General features: G+C 39.4%; 1 protein-coding gene across 1 annotated transcript; it reads left to right on the top strand.

The window, feature by feature from the left end:
- Window positions 1-1,076: 1,076 nt before the first annotated feature.
- LOC310945363 (low-density lipoprotein receptor-like) lies at window positions 1,077-17,771 on the top strand (the record flags this gene model as incomplete). Its single annotated transcript, XM_083911443.1, has 12 exons — window positions 1,077-1,086; window positions 1,524-1,904; window positions 4,524-4,643; window positions 4,856-4,981; window positions 9,146-9,317; window positions 10,049-10,264; window positions 10,810-10,928; window positions 11,106-11,245; window positions 11,689-11,836; window positions 12,402-12,596; window positions 13,275-13,435; window positions 17,736-17,771. 12 exons carry the CDS (start codon window positions 1,077-1,079, stop codon window positions 17,769-17,771), a joined length of 1,824 nt encoding a protein of 607 aa, XP_083767569.1.
- Between the last annotated feature and the right edge of the window lie 3,079 nt (window positions 17,772-20,850).

Genomic DNA, 20,850 nt, shown 5'->3' with positions numbered 1-20,850 from the left:
GTAGCACATTTCAACAACAAGCCAACTTAAAGTGCTTTATGAAAGACGTAGAAAGGCATTGGACGAGATAAAAGAAAAGTATGGCAGTATAAATAAATATGTTGGATTTAAAGAGTAAACGGAAGAAAGAGGTGACTTGAAAAAAACATGAGAGGGGAGTGAAAATATATGAATGGATAGTCAGAGGTTTAATTTCATAAAAGCTGTTGGGCATCATTAGCAACTACTTTAAAAGCAGAACTCAAGTTTCTTGGAGTTTGTTCCAGATATATGGAGCATAAAAACTGAATGCTGCTCCTCCTTACAAACATCTATTTGATCCACTTCCTAAAGGGATTCTCTAAGTTGCTCTCTGTCCCATTCTCAACCAAAAGGGAAGGGCTAGAGACGGACAGATGATTGTTTTGACAATGATAAAGGTAAATGCAAGACTGACATCATCCAGTTCTCTCCGATGCCGTGTTGTGCCAAAAACACCTGGAAGTCCTCTAAAAACAGAAATATGGTGCTCTGCATGAAGACTGCACCATCATGAGAATTTCTACACTTTACCTAAAACACACACACACACACACACACACACACACACACACACACACACACACACACACACACACACACACACACACACACACACACACACACACACACACACACACACACACACACACACACACACACACACAGACACACACAATGCCATGTCCCCCCAGTTTCTGCTCTATCAGATACAAACAGTGTTCAGACAATCACCACCTCTCATGTGTTGGACAGTGTCGGCCTTAAACCTACAGTTGTTGTGTTATTCAACATGCGGTATTGTGTAATGCAGTTTGAGCTGATTATAGGCGACTATCGTCTCATTTTCTAGCACTGTGTGGAAAAATACTATTGCAGATTTTTGTTTTATAATCCCGTTGTAGTAAAGTATTTAGACTTTATTAAATTCCAAAAGGATTTGGTGTTCAACATGAACCACAAGCTGCATAATGTTTGCAAAGAAAAACCCTGCAGGAGAAAGTGTTCTGAAAGGATTTTGTAATTGCAGGCAGTGCACAACACTTTCGATGTGAGGAATGCCAGCAGGTATGAATATTGGCAGTGTTGTTATTTAGACGTGAGACTTGGAAGTCGCTGGTTTGAATGCCAGCCAGGAAAATGCAGGAAGTGAACAAGATTTACTTTCTCTCACTCAAAAGTTCAGCACACTGTGGGTTTTATGGGAGACAGTGGAAAAAGAGCAAATAAATGAATATTTAATTTTTGTTGAGCTTTTGCTCTGAATTTTCTTTTTGAGATTTATTTCAAACTCTACAGGGATTGGATACCAAGATGTGGAGAAACCCTAGTTTCTCTGGTCATTTTAGTGGTTTTTAAAAAGCTGATATTTCACTTACTCTACTCTGTAAAACCTCTTTTATTGAAGCCATTCAGACTATATTTTTGTAGTGAAGTCTTTCGAGACTCTTTAGGGCTGAAGAGTCGTAATAATTCATGTAACTTGTGACTCTTGCTCTTCGAAGGTCATCTGTGGTGTAAGAAAGATGAATTTGCCTGCCGCAACAGACGGTGCATATCTCCATCTTTTCATTGCAATGGCATGGATGACTGTGGGGACGGGAGTGACGAGGCGTCCTGCCAGAACTGCACCACCCCTTCCTACTTCTCCTGTGGGCCGTCTGACACCTGTCTGCCCACAAACAAGCTGTGTGATGGGCGAACTGACTGCAAAGACGGGCGGGACGAGTCTCAGGAGTTGTGCGGTTTGTCTCAGCCGCACCTGCAGACTTCCCCCTCATGTACAGCGTCGGAGTTTCATTGTGGAGACGGGCAGTGCATCCGCAGGGCCTGGAGGTGTGACCACACACCAGACTGCTCTGATGGCAGCGACGAGGACGACTGCGGTGAGTGATGCGGCTTCACGTCCAAAAAAATGAAATAAAACACAAAAGAAATTGGCAGATGGACCTGCATTTATATAGCATCTTTAGTTTTCTGACCACTCAGTGCACGTTACACTGCACACCACATTCACCCTTTCACATGCAAACTCATACTCTAATGGCAGAGGCGCCAATCTGCTTATGTAATCAAATCATTCACACACAGATTCAACAGAATGGCTTGTCGGATGGTTGAACGCACAACTGAAACCCTCTACCCCTCCACAAAGCTCTACAAATGAGTTTTCAAAAATGACTTTGAGGAGGGACTGTCTGTAATACAGTAGTACTCCCTGCCCTCCAGTTGATCATGAAACTGTTGTACAAACATACACATAATATACATGTTTTGTTAATTTGAGTTTCAGTTTTACAGTGTTCTCAGATTTGTGAAGAAAAACTAAAGTTGTGAAGCTACTCTAATTTCCCCAGAATTAGATGATGTTCTAGAGAAAAACACGGAATAACAAGGCTGTAAAGAGCAATGCACTATAGCAGACTTGCATAGTGATTTTATATTTATATAATCTTCAGGTTAGAAGTTTGTGATCTAAAGTGGGCTGTTCTGAGGCATGAAACTCCCAAACTGAAAATGAATCCCTCTCCTGTCTTTTAATGCAGCCATGTGCCAAAATCTTGAAAGGTCTTTGGTGGTTTTGAAATGAGATGTTTGTCCACACTGCATTCGAGTGCTTACATGTACTTAATGTTTTACTAGCCAGCCAGCAGAGGGCAGTACGGTATTGATTCATACTGCACAGTGGTGTCCAGCATCTTGGAACACAGATCCTCAGGCTTCTCCATATGTTTACATATGTAACAGGGTCATCTATCAATATCGGTATCTATCAGTTTTTATGAACTTCTAAATGATCTGGAGTCTGATGAAAAATATCTGGGTGGAAAAAATGCTGTTCCTAAACACAGATTGAGCTTGTACTTGAAGTTTATATCAGTCTCAGCTGGTCAAGTAAGATTTTGAGTCTATAACTACTAAGACAAAGATAACTGCTAATTGTCAACTAGTGTGATAGTTAAATCTGTGTTTCAGTCTTTTAATAAGCAAAAATAATGAATAAGGGTTAAAGTTCGCTGATTTAGCTTCTCCAATGATGATGATTTCCCTTTTTTGCATCATTGACATCTGAATATTTTTAGGTTTTGGACAGCTGGTCAGACAAAACAAGACATGTGAAGACATCACCATGGACATGTTTCACTAATTGATTAAACAATTAATTGGTTAATTGAAAATATAATGGACAGATTAATCAAAATCACTATAAGTTGTAGTGTACAAGTTTAGTGCAGCTTTGTTTTTTACTGTTGTATTGTGTAGCACAAGATTCTGGATCCTTTACATGTACATTCATTTCAGTATCTTCGCAATACTCAGTCCCTTTTGGCCCTGTTCCGACGCCCCTTAAACAATCTGTATTCTAGTAATTTAGTGCTGTCTGCACTGTCGCATTTAATGTGTCAACTGGTTTGGAAAATCCTAATGTGTTGCTCATCAAGAGTATCCACCCACAAGTCATTTATCAAAAACACCATCAAACTGTGACTTTGTTTGTAATTAACAGCAGTGTTTTCAGGCAAGTGTTTTTTGTTTGACTCTTAGTGAATGTACAGTACAATCTTATTTCCACACAGTGTTATTTTTAACTTTCAATTGCTGTTTTTTTTCAAATGCCAGTCAACATCTGCTACTAATTTTGTTAGGGATGTTTTTGTTTTAAGCTAAACAAGAAACTCCTCAAAAATAACATGACCAGGAAATTTCTCAACAACTTCCGGATGTTTTTTCTCCTAGTACCACCATTAAAAAAACATTGTTTTTCTCATACTGTGTCTGAATACGCCTGTTTTCAACCTCTTTCTTGAACGCTCCTTTTTTTGTGCTGTCTTTAAGCCTGCTTCCTAAAAAAGAGCTCTGATTGGTCAGCGTTTCCAGGTCTTCCGCATCTGCTCCCTGTTTCTCTGCACCTTCACTGGAACCTGGGAATGACTGTAACAGCACTTTTACCTATAGGGCTGCAACTGTCAATTATTTTCATTGTTGATTTGTCTCTGTTGATTGATAAGCTGTAGGTCTACAAAATGTCAGAAATTGGTGAAAAATGTTAATCAGTGTTTCCCAAAGTCCAGATGATTGACATCTTCAAATGTCTTGATTTGTCCTAAAGGAATAAAGAAACCGGAAGATATCCTACAGTACACGTGCCTCGCTCTGTAAATCGTAAACAAGGTGGCTTGGACAGAGCCGAACAACACTATTCCAGCCAAACGGCAACAGTCAAGTTCATGCTTGTGCACAGGACAGGGGAAAGGCCATGGATGTATAAGTCAGGCAGTGGGAGCGACAGGAATGGAGCAAAAATGAGCACTGACGGGAGGGCTGAATTTGTTTGGGTGTTGAGTTCAAATATCAATCCAGGGTTCAGGGTGCGTGACACTTTGTCATTTTGACATCATGCTTGTAAATCATTGTTCTGTACGTCAGCTTCAGCTATCATTCTACCAAATAACCACGTTCCCTATATGAACCCACTGATGATGATGTAATGTTTGTTTTTGCAGATCAGAACGAGTGTGAGGTCAACAATGGAGGCTGTTCTCATCGGTGTGTGGACCAGCCGATGGGTTTCTTCTGTGACTGCCCCGCCAACATGAGGCTGGTCGGCGACAGCCAGTGTGAGGGTGAGTGGCAGCCTGATATGGGCTAACAGCAACATGCAACACAATATTGTAGCAACACATCATATAAAGATTTGTCCCGGCCTTCACAAAATGGCCTTCATTCTGTATTAAGGCCATTTTTGCTATGAAGTAATAGAAAAAGTACATTGATTTATCACATTCCTATGCTGCATCCTTAAAACTACCTTTCAAGTGTCTGTTCTGTCATCTAGAGGTTGACCAATGTCTGGATAGCGATGTGTGTGATCAGCTGTGCATTCACACGAATGGCAGCCTGACCTGCGAATGCAACAAGGACTACCAGATGAATCCAACAACCAGAGAGTGCAAGGCCAAAGGTGAGAAACAAATGATCAATTCACTTGGTAACCAGCCTCTGAAAAAACGTTTTTTTTATCTTACGAAAGACATCCTGGACTTAACTGCTTGTATTTATTTTACTTGTACTCTAGGGTAGTAAGGATGGAAAGAATAGAAAAGGAAAATACATGTCATAATGTCAATGGAAACTGGAGGCTATGTGTGTGTCTTTAATTGGAGGAGGCCCAGGATCAGTTGATCCCATGTGTCTGTTATGATAACTGTGAAAGCTATTGACCAAAAAGCAGGTCGTTAATAAAACCCACCAACAATGAGGCAGCATCACTTCTTAACATTTTATAACAAGACAACACTTTAATCTGTGTGCAGGCTACATGACTTTTTGTATATTTGTACCCGAGTCCTTGAATCCACACAGAATCTGTCCCAGCGCTCGTTTAAACATATTTAATTAAATCATCAGCAAAAGGGCTTGATGCCCCATCTGGGATGGGATATGAAAGTTGAGGGAGAGCACAACAGGAAGCTTGGGAGCAGGGAATGAAGATCTATCACACTGGAATAATCTTAGCCGTACCCCTGGTCTGAGTTCAGTGGTGTCGTCTCTGCACCACAACATCAGACCAAAATGTCTTGTAATTTGAGCATCACTGCCTTTCTGCAATTTTGAAAGCCTTGCAGTCTGCAGTGACTTAGCAGGCTCAGTTGTAGAGCTATGAAGATATTGGCATCACATGAAACTAGACAAGAAATCCACTGGTACCAACCATTTCGTGCTAGCTTGTTGGGTAGGAGGCTAAATAATGTTCCAAAGGGAGAACTGGCATGGGAATTTTCAAACGGGTCCCTTGACCTCTGACCTCAAGATATCTGAATGAAAGTAGATTATGTTGGAGTCTCTGCTTTATAGACATGCGCACTCAATGATAATCCCAGAAAGTTTGGGTCTGTCTGGTTAAAAAAAATAGTTAAATACCAACTCAAAAATTTTTACAACTTATGAGACATGAGTGAGCATGAGAATGGCCTTTATGAACTTAAATTATGTACTGAGCCCTTTCACACACTTTCGAAATGTATTTGCATTGTTCCACTCAATCTGTAATAAAAAAAATTCAGTCATGATATTTGCACAAGAACTCAATAGAATACATGTTTGCACATGCCATTGTTATTTATCAGTGGCAGGTCCATTCAGCATTGACCCCTTTGTACAGTCTATGCTTTGAACCTGATTGTTATGCTGTAAGTGGAGTCAGGAGTGGACTGTCACTACTGTGATCTGCTGTATAGTGACATCCTTTGCATTGTATTAGAGAAAAATTACAGTTGTGTTGGGTATTGTTGGATTTATCTTTAGTGCTACGTGGCCGATGTGATGACAACACCCAAACCTGAAACTTTCCACACTCCCACTGATAACATCCCAGTTTAGCTTGAGTGTGGTTCATTATATTTGTGCCTGTTGCTGTGTTACCTGGCACTGATACGGGTGACAAGTTGGGCTGCTTTTGTTTTCCACTTTAAAATGATTTCAGATGGCTACTCGTTTCACTTTTTTAAACAAAGTTTGTTTTTTCAAACAAGCCAACCCTTGTGTTGATGCTAAAGTGAGGACTAAAACTATTTCTGAAAAAGTAAAAGAATGCATTCTTCCATATAACAATAGATTGGGTTGTCCATTTTCCAATAATATGTAACCCTTTGATATTTATTCTCAGAAGTGTTATTGACCCAAATATAAAGATTGTACCAAAATGTATTGTCACATTGTCTACTAAAGAAACGCTGCTCAGGACAATATCCCATAAATCGCTGTAAATCACTGACGAAAAGGTGCATTTGCACCAAACTTAACATGGAACTCCGAATAAGTGTTCACATTGGAAAACACTGATTATGGAGTATTCAAGTAAACAACTCTAGGCATTTTTGTATGCTCACAGAAAGGTGAATCTTATGATGTAAAACTTGATACTGACTGGAAGATTAAGCTCTGAATTGGGCAAAATATAAATTGCTATTGCTTGTTTTTTTGTCTGTCTTAGACTTTAAAGAGTTAATAATGAATGTATTTACAGGGTTAAATACACATACAAAAGTTGAACTGGGTTTTATGGGATGCTTTTGAAAGTACACATTTTTTGTTATTGATCAATGGCAGTTCAGTACACGAGTCAACATTTAAAATCCAGAAAGGTATGTTTCTAATTCTCTATTACCATGGACATTGTAAATACAACCTGAGCAAAGAATCCCTGTATTTACCATTCATTCCCATTGAAGGTTTCAATATTTGCAAACTGAGCTTTGATCCACATGTGAGAACAAAGGTGTAGAAAAGGGCACTTATCCAAATCAAGCATTTTGAATTTCATATCAGCTCAGGACATCAAAATGGCACAGGAACTGTGTTTTTGTCTGTGTCCTTACAGGGGCATAAGGATGGCAAGAATAGACAAGTAAAATATACTTCAGAATTTCAAAGCAAACTGGAGTTTTTGTGTGTGTATAATGGGAGGAGGCCCACATTTAGTTCACAATTTATTTTAATAAAAATCTTTCATTACATATTCATGACTGGAAAACCTTGACACACAATGCTGTGCTGCAGCTCAAATTAGTCTTCAGGTTCCCAGCCTTCAGATGATGTTTACCACTTCTGTGGCATCTTATGTTGACATGCTATCTCCCTCTGAACACCCCACCCCACCTGTGCCCCTCTAAAAAGAAAAGGGGGTGGCCAGTCAAGGGGTTAAAATTGCACTCATCAGTGTTTTTATACCAGCAATGGATCAAATGACGTGTAATGTACAAGTGCTTATCCTTTGCCCTGAATCTGCACTTATGCAGCACATAATTTACTTAAATTGCTAATCTTGATTCATAACATCAATTTTACATCATTCAAACAATTTTCATTACATTTTCCCCCACCATGAACAGAGCACATGGTGTGGATGGGTTGGTTTCCATGCTGCGTGAGCCTGACTAGAAATACATGCAGTCATGATATTTGAGTAAGAACTCAATTGAATACATGTTTGCACATGCCATTTGTACTTTATCAGCGGCATGTGGCAGGTCCATTCAGCTTTAAACCTGAGGTTTGATTAGTAAACTCAGTCGCGGTTCCACCTTAATAAAGTTTGACTCATTTACATTGTGAGGGTGACTGGACAAACATGCATGCATCAATGAGACCACTATATACATATTTGTTGAGGCCACTAGATAGCCGTCAGGAGTGGACTGTTAATGCTGTGATCTGCTGTTGAGTGACGTCCTTTGCATTGTATAAGAGAAAAGTTACAGTTGTGTTGGGTATTGTTGGATTTGTCTTTAGTGCTACGTGGCCGATGTGATGACAAAACTTTCCACACTCCCATTGATAACGTCACATCTTAACTTGAGTGTGGTTCATTATATTTGTGCCTGTTGCTATGTTACCTGATACTGATATCAGTTGGGATGCATTTTGGGCTGCTTTTGTTTTCCCACTTTAAAAAGATTTAAGATGGCCACTTGTTTCACTTTTTTAAATGTCTCATTGCCACTTGTCCATGACGAGGGAAGTTGAGCTTGGAAATCTAGACAAAAAAAGCAATTCTACCAACTGTTAAAGGCCCAGCATAGTATTGATGCTACAGCAAGGAATACAATTATTTTTGAAAAAGTAAAAGACTGCGTTCTTCCACCTAACGATAGATTGGGTTGTCTATTTTCCAATGATCGATAACCCTTTGGTATTTGTTCTCAGAATTGTGATTGACCGAAAGTTCCCAGTTTATTTATGTATTTATTTATATATATATTTTTAGGGGATTATAGGGGATGTTTTATTTTGTTATTGTTCAACGAAAGTTCAATACATGAGTCAAAATATTTAAAATTCACTCAACTGTTTCCTCTTTCTTTTTAAAAAGGTAAAAGGTGAGTTTCTATTTTTTTTTTTTATTACCATACGACGTGGTAAATACTGCCTGAGCAAAGAGTCCCTGTATTTTCCATTTATTCTCATTTGAAGGTTTCCATCTTTGCAAACTGAGCTTTGATCCACATGTGAGAACAAAGAGCACGTATCCAAAAGGGCACTTATCCAAATCAAGCACTTTGAATTTCATATCAGCTCAGGACATCTAAGAACAAGAACAACTGTGTTTTTGTCTGTGTCCTTCCAGGGAATGAGGCTCAGCTGTTTTTCACCTCTTCTAAAGGGATGCGATGGATAGGCATAACTGGCACTAACTACAGGGAGCTGGCCCCAAATTTACCAGGATCAGGACCAGTGGCGGCTTTGGCCTCTAACCGAACACTGTACTGGGCCCGGCAAGGGCGAGGCTCCATATACAGGTAACAGGGTGGAGCTATAGCCACCACACAACGCTCTATACAACTTTCAAAGTCAAAGCAATGCTTCAGGGATGTGACAGTTGCAACTCATGTTCAAAGCACAATCGGAGATCTGAATGTAAACGAATGGAAAATGTCGTCCAGCCATTTCCCACCACTTAGCTGTGCAACTGTGACAGCAAGATAAGCATGCTCACCCAGACATCCTTTTCTCCCTTTGTCCAACTCCTCCTGGGGCATCCCAAAACTTTCCCCAGGCAGGTGGGGTATGTATCCCTCCAGGGTCTTCCGGCGTCCTTTCATAGCTTGACATTACTGGAATTCCTCCAGAGGGGACTTTTTTTTTTTTTTTTTTAACTTTTATTTTGTTTTATTTGTTTATTTTAGAGGTACAGTGCTTATTGAGCAACAGAGCCAGGAGACATGACATGAGTCTGTTGTTGTCCCTGTTCCTTACGGCTGAACCAACTGGATGGTGAAACATAACAGAACTGAGCGCCATGTTTACATTCTAAATGAACACACCGCCTATCATTGCCATCCCTTGAGCCAAGCAGCCCATCATGGCTAATAAACTTTGTTTAATCATGATGGTAAGATATGAATGACCCTTTTGAAGGATGCAGCCATATATTCTCACAGTCAGGATTTTGATGGATCTGGTAGAACAGAACTTTCAATAAACACAATTATTGTTAATTATGCTCCTTTCACCCCTGGATGTTTATCAGGGTCTCCATGGATGGAAAGCCAAAGGATTCAATGTTGGTGCTGAAAGTTCAAGGTTCAGTGTCCGGCCTGGCTGTGGACTGGATCCACCAGCTCCTCTACTGGACAAGTATGGACAGCGGTTCTGTTAATGTTGGCCTGCTGGACGGTTCAGCTCAGCGTCCACTAATCATAGGACTGGACAAACCTTCTGCAGTGGCTGTGGAGCCTCTTCAGGGGTAGGAAGCGTTTACATCAGCGAGCCTATTAAAGCTTTAGCTATGATGACGTTGTTTTATAAAGCACTCATCAACTGCAACGATAGCTGCACTCAACTCAAAAGCATTCGATTCAAGCCAGTTTAGGTTTTAGCATATTCATTTTATTTCTCTGTTTGTAATTTGTGAAGTAGGAGGAGTTAGTTTGACATCTTGGAGAAAAAACGATTTGATTTTTCTGATAACTTTCCTACCTGTTTTTTCAAACAGAGCTTCCCCTATCCTTTAATAATGACAATAGTAATACAGCTTTTATGTAGCACATTTCATAGAAAAAAGTTGGTAAGAGAAAATTTAATTATCAATATAAGTTAGTATTGGGAAGTATAAAAAATGAAGACATGAATATAGAACAGTATCACAATATAAATATGTACACTATATCGGAGTTTTAAAAAAGTAGGATGTGCAGTTTTTAGGAGTGATAGATTTGTGCAGAAAGATTCAGATTTGTCCAGAAACAGGATAAAGAAAGAAACTTATCCAAGAAACTCTGTTGTTCTCAGGCTGCTCTTCTTGGCTCAGTGTGGCAGCTCCCCAAAGATTGAGAAAGCCAGCTTGGATGGTCGGGACAGGATGGCTCTGGTCACTTCCTCAATACGCCACCCTGTCGCTCTCTCTCTGGGTATGCTTATATTCATAGTCACATCGATGTAGCTTGTTTAGAGAAGTTCAAAGAACAGGAACAGGATGTCTGAGTATTTCAGCAGAAGTCAGGGGGCTGATTGCCTTCACTGTTTAGTGTTGCCCAAGGTTTCTGCTGCTGAGTCACCTTTTCATGTGATTTTATTTCTTTTCCTAGATATGCCTCGTCAGCTGCTTTACTGGGTTGACCAGGGAATGAGAAGCATCTCCAGAGTAAATCTAGAGGGCCGCAACCGTAAAACAGTGGTAGAGTCTAACGGTTATCTGGACCGGCCCTTCGGACTGGCTGTGTTTGAGGTAAAACAAGCGCGGATTTACAGTAGGGGAAAATGTTCATACATTTACACACACACGCACACACACACACACACACACACACACACACACACACGCACACGCACACGCACACAACCTCACAACCTCACAGACACTTGACCTCTATGCCAAATTTCACACAGACAGTAGACAGAACATCAAAACAAAGTGATAAATTACATTCAACAAAACATTTGAGATATTGCACATTACTTCACAGGGCTTAGCCTTTTACATATCACGTGCAATATTTTTATACATATTTTTGAGGATAGACACGCTGCATTTTTTTGCAACACTGAACAGAAACACAATTGGTTACCAAAGGGCACATTTTAGCTCAACCTTCAATTGATAATAAAAGTCATTGCTCTGATTTGAGCAGTGAATTAACAGTGCCACTCACTCTGTCCATTCTGCTATAGGGTTTTGTATATTGGAGTGAAGAAGTGACGCACTCCATCTGCAGAGCAAACAAACACAACAGCAACACCGGCAACCTCCAAGTACTGCTTTCAAACATCACCTCACCAGGTGGCGTGGTCATCCTTCAGCCTGTTCTCCAACCAAACGGTAGGACCGGTCAGATGAATTAAACATGTATGTAGGGTTGGTAGGGTCCTTAAACATGTTTTTTGATTATCGTTAAAAATGTATTGCGTAATATAATCCAAGTATCACAATATTAGAGTGATGTAACTCTAATAATTGATTACTTTGTACTTTTTGATTACCTAAATAATAAATATAGGCACAACTTGTACTGTGATGTTGTTCCCATTTTCTGCTTTAGATGCAAAGTAATGATTACGTTAGAGGCCATAATAATGAATTGCCAACTGCTAGCTGTGGTTTCACTAAAGACCAGAGTGGTGTTGAGAGATTTTTTGTGTTATCATGTAACGCTATAACGTTCCACGTCTTCCATTACTCTCCAAGCCTGACCCTTTGTCTCAGACTTTATGCTGATTTTGTTAAAGGTGTGTAAAGTTTTGTTTTTTGTAAGGAGGTCTGGGGTTCATTCCAGTTTAGATTAAGAAATATGAACACCCTGTTGGCGCTGGCCTTTGAGTCAAAGTTACTTCACCTTGCAGCCATTGATTCCTCTCATCTGCGTGTACCCTTGCCTGGTTCTTAGGGCCATCTCTATGCAGACATAATGGGACGGTGTGCCAGCACGAGCACGTTGTCGACCTGCTGTCTGAGAGTCCAGAGTTCGGCACTCCTCCAGAAAAAGGACAAAACACATCTCAAGAAATTCCTGCCATTTCTCGCACAGTTCCTTCATCAACTTTATCCGACCCTACATTTGCTGGAATCCTCTCTCTTATCAGTAAGAAACTGGAACACACAATTGTTTGTTTGACAGGAATGTGACAATTAAGTAAATTGTCACATTCCTGTCACACATTGAGAGTCAACGCAAGTCTGCCAGATGCAATGGTGAATTTGAAACGGCGGAAAATTGTGATATTGACTGCAGAAGATAAATATTGATGTAACTTTGTCCCTCAGTTTCTCCTTTAGTTACAGTTTCCCAGCTGCATGAGTTTGATGTTTTTCAACTTGGAGGATATAAATGATGTCACGGTGCACTGAGGCAGACATGGTCACTCCCCGCTGAGTCATTATGAACATACGATAATCAACAGAAGTCATGCATATGTTTATACTGTAATTGACAGGTTTAAACATAATATTTACATGACAAGCCTTGTGATTTTGAACTTTTAAAATGGGACCAGTCCGTGTGTCTTTAAGATTTTTTGTAGTTTACGTAGTGTGTTTGAACCTTAATCACTGGGCAGATACACAAATTGTTCTTCATTATCATTAACATTGTGCGAGAGGGCATTCAGGGAAAAAATCAAGGCCTTGAAAGTTTTTGAATAAAGATATAAATAGATATGCTACATGATATTGAGAAAGTTGACTTCTTTAGATGGCCTGTGTCATATTTGCAGAGGCTCCAGAGGGTGATTCGATTCTTGTGTGTGTGTGTTTTTCCCAGTGTTTCTCAGTGTGCTGCTGGTTGGAATGGCTCTGTGGTGGTGGAGAGAAGAGTTCAGGCCATCCAGGTCGCTCACTGAACAGAGCTTCTCCCTCAAAGAGTCCCAGGACCCGCTCATCATTCAGGGGCCGCACATGGGTCCAAACACATGTCTCGTCAAGGCAAGAGAAGTTTGTACACACACAAATAAAAAAAAAATCAGACACAGGCACCTTTATTCACCCTGAGAGAGGAGATACCTTTCATTCAGCTGCAAGTGTACACTTGAGATATATATAACTGTTATATATATCCATGCACTTCATGGTTATTTTGGAGGCTGTTTGGAGGCATATTTAACGATGAGAGAAGAAGAGCACATTATGTCTCTAGAACGTGTTTGGCTCTGCCTTTTATAGGCTCTAAAAATTTATTTTCTAAATCAGCTTCTTACTATAAGTGACATGTTCCTACATGAACAGAACATTTTCTGTCAAGTTTGGAACACTTTGTCACATGAGATATTTCTGTATTTATGTCTGTGCTCATCTCACTGCTTTGACTTCGATTTCACTGTCTTTAAACTCTTAATAATACCCAGTTATGTTGGTTGATGGACAGTGATGAATATATAATATTTTAGAGAGCTATTTTAAGTTTTCAGGAACCCAAATACCTTGACAAACGCTTAAAATGAATGTCATGATCGTCTCATTTTTAACCCTAGAAATTCAGATGTACTGAAATTTGAATTCGCTCTGCCACTGCCTCTGGGCACTAAAACAGTTAGAGCTCATTAACTATGTCGGAGTCGGTCGTAGTGCTATGCAATTGCGTGCAGTGGTATTTTGAACTGCATGCATAGATGCTGCCCCTTAAGTTGGGAAGGTCTACGGCTCATTGCCAGACCCTACATCTGGATAAATGTTGATCTGGATTTCAAGGCATCTAATTTATTGTATTTTAGCACACATATCTATGCAAATTATGTTTGTTATAGGCAACTTTCTGACAATATTATTGAAAAACAGTCCATAGAGTCCCATCGTGGTAAAACCAGTGCAGCTTTCCCAGTGTGGAAACAGCAAGTCAGTTGTTTTCATCCTCTTGTAACTTTTTTTTTTTTTTTTTTGCTCAGGGGCTACATCATTGTGACAATGCTGAAAATAAAACATAATGGTTCTCAAATATAGGACCCAGCAGGGCTGTCCACTCTCACCCTTGCTGTTCAACATAGCCATCGAGCCATTAGCAATCTGGCTTAGAAACCAGAATGAGTTTTAAGGCATCACTCGTTTCGGTCTAGTCCACAAACTCTCCTTATATGCTGACAACCATCTCTTATTTGTTTCAAACCCCCACATCCTCCCTTCCCCCAGTTTTATCGATTCTGGATCAGTTTGGGCACCTATCGGGGTACAAGTTGAATATTCAGAAAACTGAGTTATTTTCTTTCAACAACTTGGGGAGATCAATCCCACAATCCATATTCCCCTTTAAAACAGCTTGAACAAGGGGTTCAAGTATTTGGGGGTGTCTATCACCAGCTCCTTCAGAGACCTTTCCCAAAAGAACTTCCAGCCGCTATTAGATAAATGCAAGTCGGACTTGTCGAGATGAGAGAACCTCCCCCTATCCCTTGCAGGTCGAAGTTAATTTTATTAAGATGGTAATTTTACCAAAGTTTCTGTTTCGTTTTCAACACCTCCCAATTTGTCTTAAGAAATAGTTTTTTACTAATCTAGATCAACAGCTTAACGCTTTTACTTGGCAGAATAAACCAGCTCGTATTAAAAAAACATATTCTTCAACTCCCTAAACCTGAAGGGGGACCAGCGCTCCCTAATTTCCGCCACTACTTCTGGGCTTTGCAACATTAATAAACTTTTATTTTGGCTCCGCGGTGGAGTTACAGACGTCTGCCTGCCCTGGGCTCATAATAAGATAACATCTTCTTCCCATAATTGCCCATAAGGTCTCACCTAATCCGGTCGTCACCAATACCATTAAAATCTGGATCCAGTTCAGGAAGCAGCACGGCTTGCACAGGGAAAAGGATTTGGGGTAGACATTACTGAGGCTGAGTGGAGGGCCATTTTAAAGTGGTTCAGTCATCCTTGCTTCATAGAGCCCATTTCACCAATGCTAAATTGGCTAAGATATACCCTAGTCGCAGTGATGCTTGTAACCACTGTAAGCACTCCCCAGCCGACCACGCACACATGTTCTGGACGTGCCTGAGGCTGGTTGAATTTTGGTCCGATATATTTCAAACCCTCAAACAGGCTCAACACAAATTTGGAGCCAAATCCCCTGACTGCTCTTTTTGGTCTCCCTCCACCCAAAAATCTGCACACACAACGTGTGGTGGTTCTCCACCGACTCAAATAGCTGGATACGTGAGATTTTACCATGTCTACGGTCACAGAAGTTAAAGTTTTCACAGAAGGTATCTTTGACAGCATTACACAAAACCCACTGCTGGCTCTTATTAATTATTACTGTTACTCCCGATGATGCTGAGGACCCTTCCTAGTACTTGGAAGGAGAGTTGTACTTTTTCCTCTTTGATCACCTGCAAAATTCAATAAAAAATGTTCGAAAAAACAAAAAAAACAGGTTTACCATCTTAGTTTAGCATGTTTATATTTTTTAACTGGCTCTAAACGCAAAGCACAGCTGTGTTTTGCTAATCAGTAATTATAATATTTAAGTTATTGCAATTTATTAGAGGGGCTTAAAGAGAGAAGGAAATTCCATGGTAATCCCACATATATTTCACGTAAAATCACAAAATGTCAATGTCATCATGGCGCTAGAAGAAAAGTCGGAGTTAGTTGGGCCGTTTTCACATATGAACTCCAGACAATGTCAGGAGAATCATTTCCAGAAATAGTCCAAAGATACCCTTTCAAACATGCACCTGCATGAAAGTTCTCTGTGCCAAATGCGTTACTTACTACTGCTCACTTACTGGAAATTATGGTTTTGGTGAGAGGTGGCACCTCGTTCGATTGTGCAGGAGGGGGAGGAGCTAATTTGGATTTCACACCGGTCACAGGGTGCATTCGTAATTTCTCTTTTGCCAGACTTTAAATCTGATGATTTCAGGGTTGCAGTGCATGTGTGAAAGGGGCCTTGGGGTCACCCACAAGGCACAAGAAATGTCTGTAAAATGTCAGGAAATAGTTGTTGAGGAATCTTGACCAAAGTGGCAGCTCAAAAGACTATAGCTAAAAACGTCTGTTTCTGGAGTGAAGTCACTTCAGTGAAGCCATCACTGAAGCCACTGACCCCTACTTTTCCTCTCTTCCTCTCTGTTTTTTTTTTAAAGTTTTTTTTTAACCAGATTTCCTGCCTTTGTCTCATCGAGGGCAGCTTTTAACAGGATAGGATGAGGGGTGAAAACGTTAAGACACCAACTGTGTTCCAGCTTTGAAAAGATAAATGAATGTGCAAATAAATGGGCTTAAGTTAAGGTCATGTTAAGACTTGCTGATTCTTCCCTGTCACATCTGCTATAGAGAGGCAGCTGTGTTTATACAGGACAGTGATCGGCCTAACATTAAACTTTGAAATGCATTTACTGCAACAGTATGTAATCTGTCTAATTGGAAAGTTTCTAATAACTGAATATTTCATTATTTTTACGAGCAGATGAGTAACAAGAAATGCCAAAACGGTTCTGGTACGTCATAACTGATTAATAACTGAAGTAATTTTGTAATTGTAAAAGTTCCTTCCTCTTAAATGTTAATATGTCCTATTTCTCTTAGTTTTCTTTAATATTACCTGTATATCTGTGAGTTTTGTACTGTTGTCTAAAACAAGATATTTTAAGATGTTAGTTAGTAATTAGTTTTATATTCATAATACAGGCTTGATCACTCTTCATTCAATTAGCTTGATTTATTGTAGTTCCATTAAAAAAAGTTTTATATGCTGCACTTTTGAATAACTATACGTATTATTTTAAAGCAATTTTTTTACATTTTGTAATGATTTAAATCTGCAGTGAAGTTTACTGTTAAAAATGTAATATTTTTCACTGGTTACAATCACAAAAAGTACAATCATGTGAAATGCTTCAGCTGGGAGGCTTCATTAAAAAAAACAGAAAGGTAAAATATGAAAGGACACATGAAATATAATAAAATGAAACAAAATCTTGAAAGTTATAAAAGAAAATGTTAAGTATAGAGACGTATGATCAGATAAAATATAACAAAATAAGAAACAATAAAAAACACAAATTACAGAAACTAGTAAATAGCAAGTATAGAAATACATTCAATATGAAAAATTGATCAAAGAAATTGGTCACTTTAATAACACAATTTTAAAAATCCTTCATTATATAGGTTTTTTCTTCTTAATCTTCTGGTAGCTTCCCAGATAACCACAACGTTGACTATCTCGTCGGGTTCAAAGGCTCATTGTGGTGCAGTATGTTAACTAAGCCGCATGTTTCTGTGCCGGCAGGAAACTCTGCTTAAGCTGGACTTGAATGGTGAATGAAGAAAGTGCGACACAGATGGCTGGGTGACTTCACCATGTGCCGTCTCTACGCCCGCAGTGACCTCAGGGCTGGCAGGACGACAAGATGACAACTCCAGCTCATCATCCTGTCGTGTCCCAACTCCCTCTGCAGGTTGAACTGACTAGAAAAATGACCCGGTGATAAATATCACTGTTCAGGTGGGGAAAAGGCTTCTCAACAGTAACTTTCAGCCTTCATGGCTCCAGAATTCCTCCTTTGTTGTTGAGGATGTTTGTTTCTCTTCCGTTGAACAAATTGCCTTTTGAATAACAGCACAGAGGAGCTCTTGCCTTATTTTTCGAACACTGTTATGAAGCATTTTCCTCTGTAGGTTATTCAGTGGAAATGTGATCTGTTTAGATTAGAACTGAAACAATAAGTTGATAAAATGCTTAGTCGATTGACAGAATGAATTGGTGATTATTCTGATAATTGAATCATTATTTAAAGCTTTTTTTCATATTTGCTGAAACTGTCACTTTATCCCGACAATGAGACAGAGGATCAGTGAAAAAGTAATGTCGCTCTATCTCTCTCTGTCTGCTCCTAATGCCATCTGCTAGATCCACTGTGCCTGCCTGTCAACCAATTAGAGCTGAGGAGTCCGGCGCAGCATCAATGACTGCTCACAAACTCCAACCTGACAGTGTTTTCAGAAACCAATTTTAGTGGACTGTTTAGCTGTAAAATGGAAATTTGCCTGGTCGGTTGGTTGGAGGGGATTGGTTTTGTCTCACAAACGTTCTAATTTTACAGCTAAACGATTCACTCAAATATTTTCTGAGAACACAGAGAATTATGCAATTCAGTATCATAATCTTGATTGATATTTGATCTGCGCTGCCATTTTCACAGTTTTGGTCAGGTCAGAGCAGTCATTGACACCTTTTTTAAATTTAAAAACTCTGCTTTTACAATATTATGGATTGTTTTTACTTTCCAACATCAAACAGAAGTATTGATGAGTAATGAATAACTGCTCTCATGTCTGTAGTAAATATATTAAGCTGCACCCAGCATGTACGCTCTGCTGGTTGCCTAGCAACCTCCCCATGATGAGTCCAGGGTGTCAAAATATTGTCTGGCACACAAGCCTCAGTGAGACCACAGCATGTCCATGTCCATAAACTAAAGCTTTAGAGGTGCTGGTACTTTTGTTACTTTTGGACAGAGACGGGTTAGCTGTTTCCCCTTTTTCCCAGTCTTTATGCTAAGCTCATGGCTCATCTTTGATATTTACAGTACAGAAATGAGAGTGACTCTTCCTCATCTAAGTCTCTGTAATAACATGAATAAGTGTGTTTCCTGAGACGTTTAATTATTCCTTTAAGCTCCGAAAAACTATATTGGTTTAATAAAAAAATAAATACAAAAATAGGACAGTTTCACCCTAAAATCAGAGTTACCTTGACGAGACCTGTTGATGGCGCTGGAGGGAAAGTGAGTGGATCATTAAATTCGGTAGGATTTGTCCTCTGAGGACCAAGAATGTACAAAATTTCACAGCGATCCAACAAATAGTTGTTGAGAAATCTTAGTCTGAACTAAAGTGGTGGAACGACATTGCCATCCCAGGAGGGTTGAAACGCTGCCTTTTTTCAGACCAGTTTACTCCAGCGTGCACTCACTATTTTCTTCATTTAATACATTATCCTGTACCATGCCTACAGTAAATATAGGGCAGGGTGAGGGTGTGCATACAACTACCTGTAACCATCAAAAGTACAGAAGCTGGCTGTGATGATTAATGCAGCACGGATGCACTAATTCACTGTCTTTTTGCAGTGTAAAAATTCATTTGAAATGGCCTTTTACAGTTTAAACAATAGATCAGTGCGGTAGGTTTCATTCTCACAGGGGACATCTGCAACAAACACATCTGGAATTGTGGCATTTTAACATCTTTTCGTTAAAACGTCACAATCTAGATTTATCCTCTTTTTTTGTCTTTGAATGTTAGAAGAAAGTATCTGTTGTTACAATGGGAACAAAGTGTGTTTTTGTTTGGTGAAATGTCTCCTGGAGGTTTTGCTCTTGTGCGGAGAACCTGGTTATTGTTGAAGTGATTGTTTGGTTTATCGACTTGTCTTGTTTGAATTCAGTCTTTTCTGTTATTTTTGTTATTGTAGTTTCAAAGTCTGTTGGACGGATAAAAATCCACCGGTATTGAGAGATAATTCTGTAAGTGTGCTCAAACTGCTGAGTAGTTTTGTAGGTATTTATTTTTAAGAAAGGGTTTTATTTATTACTGGACAGCATAAAACACATTGTGGTACTGTATTTGCACAATGTATACAACTGTTAAATGCTGTAAATAAATCAAATTAAGTATTTTGTTTTTTTTCCTACATATTTATCTATAATTAAAGTGACAGTTAAGTCTTCTCTGCCCCTGAGACTATAAACTGCTGTGTAAACATAATTACCCGAGTACTACCTTACGGTCAAAGCAAACACTGTACGTTGGGAACTCCATGAAACAATCTGGACCTTTCTCAGTTTGTTAAATCTTCATCTATAAGACTAAATAATACTACAGCGGAATGTTGTGATAGAAATAATGAGCCATTATAAATATTTCTTTTCTGAAGTTGAACCTAAAATCTGATCGCTGTTATTTGGTAATGCTCAAAAATAGAACAAAATGAAAATGTATATGTATCTATCCAGCTGTTTCTTCATGCGATACAGCTGTCAGAGAATGAAGACCAACAGTGTGGTAAAAAGATGGACCGTTCTCATAACGATGACCTGTAGTATCTTGACATTTTCAGAATCTGCCGACACTAACACATTACTTTCCTGGAGCAGCACTGTCCCCACTTACACTCGAAGCATTGTGCATTACTGCAAGTTTGCACAAGAAATATACAGTCAGGTAATGGAGCATGTAGTTTTATGGCATCCTTTTTTCCATCACTGGGACTCAGGTGAAATTGGTATATCATAAAAAGAGGTGTAAAGTTGTAAAATGACCACTAACTTAGTGGAACACTAAAACCTTTTCTCTTTATTGGTCTTTAACTTCTGGTGATGCTGTGGAACAATCTGTTTAGT

Source organism: Echiichthys vipera (genome assembly GCF_963691815.1).
Source record: "Echiichthys vipera genome assembly, chromosome: 3".
Lineage (NCBI taxonomy): Eukaryota > Metazoa > Chordata > Actinopteri > Perciformes > Trachinidae > Echiichthys > Echiichthys vipera.
This window is presented reverse-complemented; position numbering and strand designations above follow the sequence as displayed.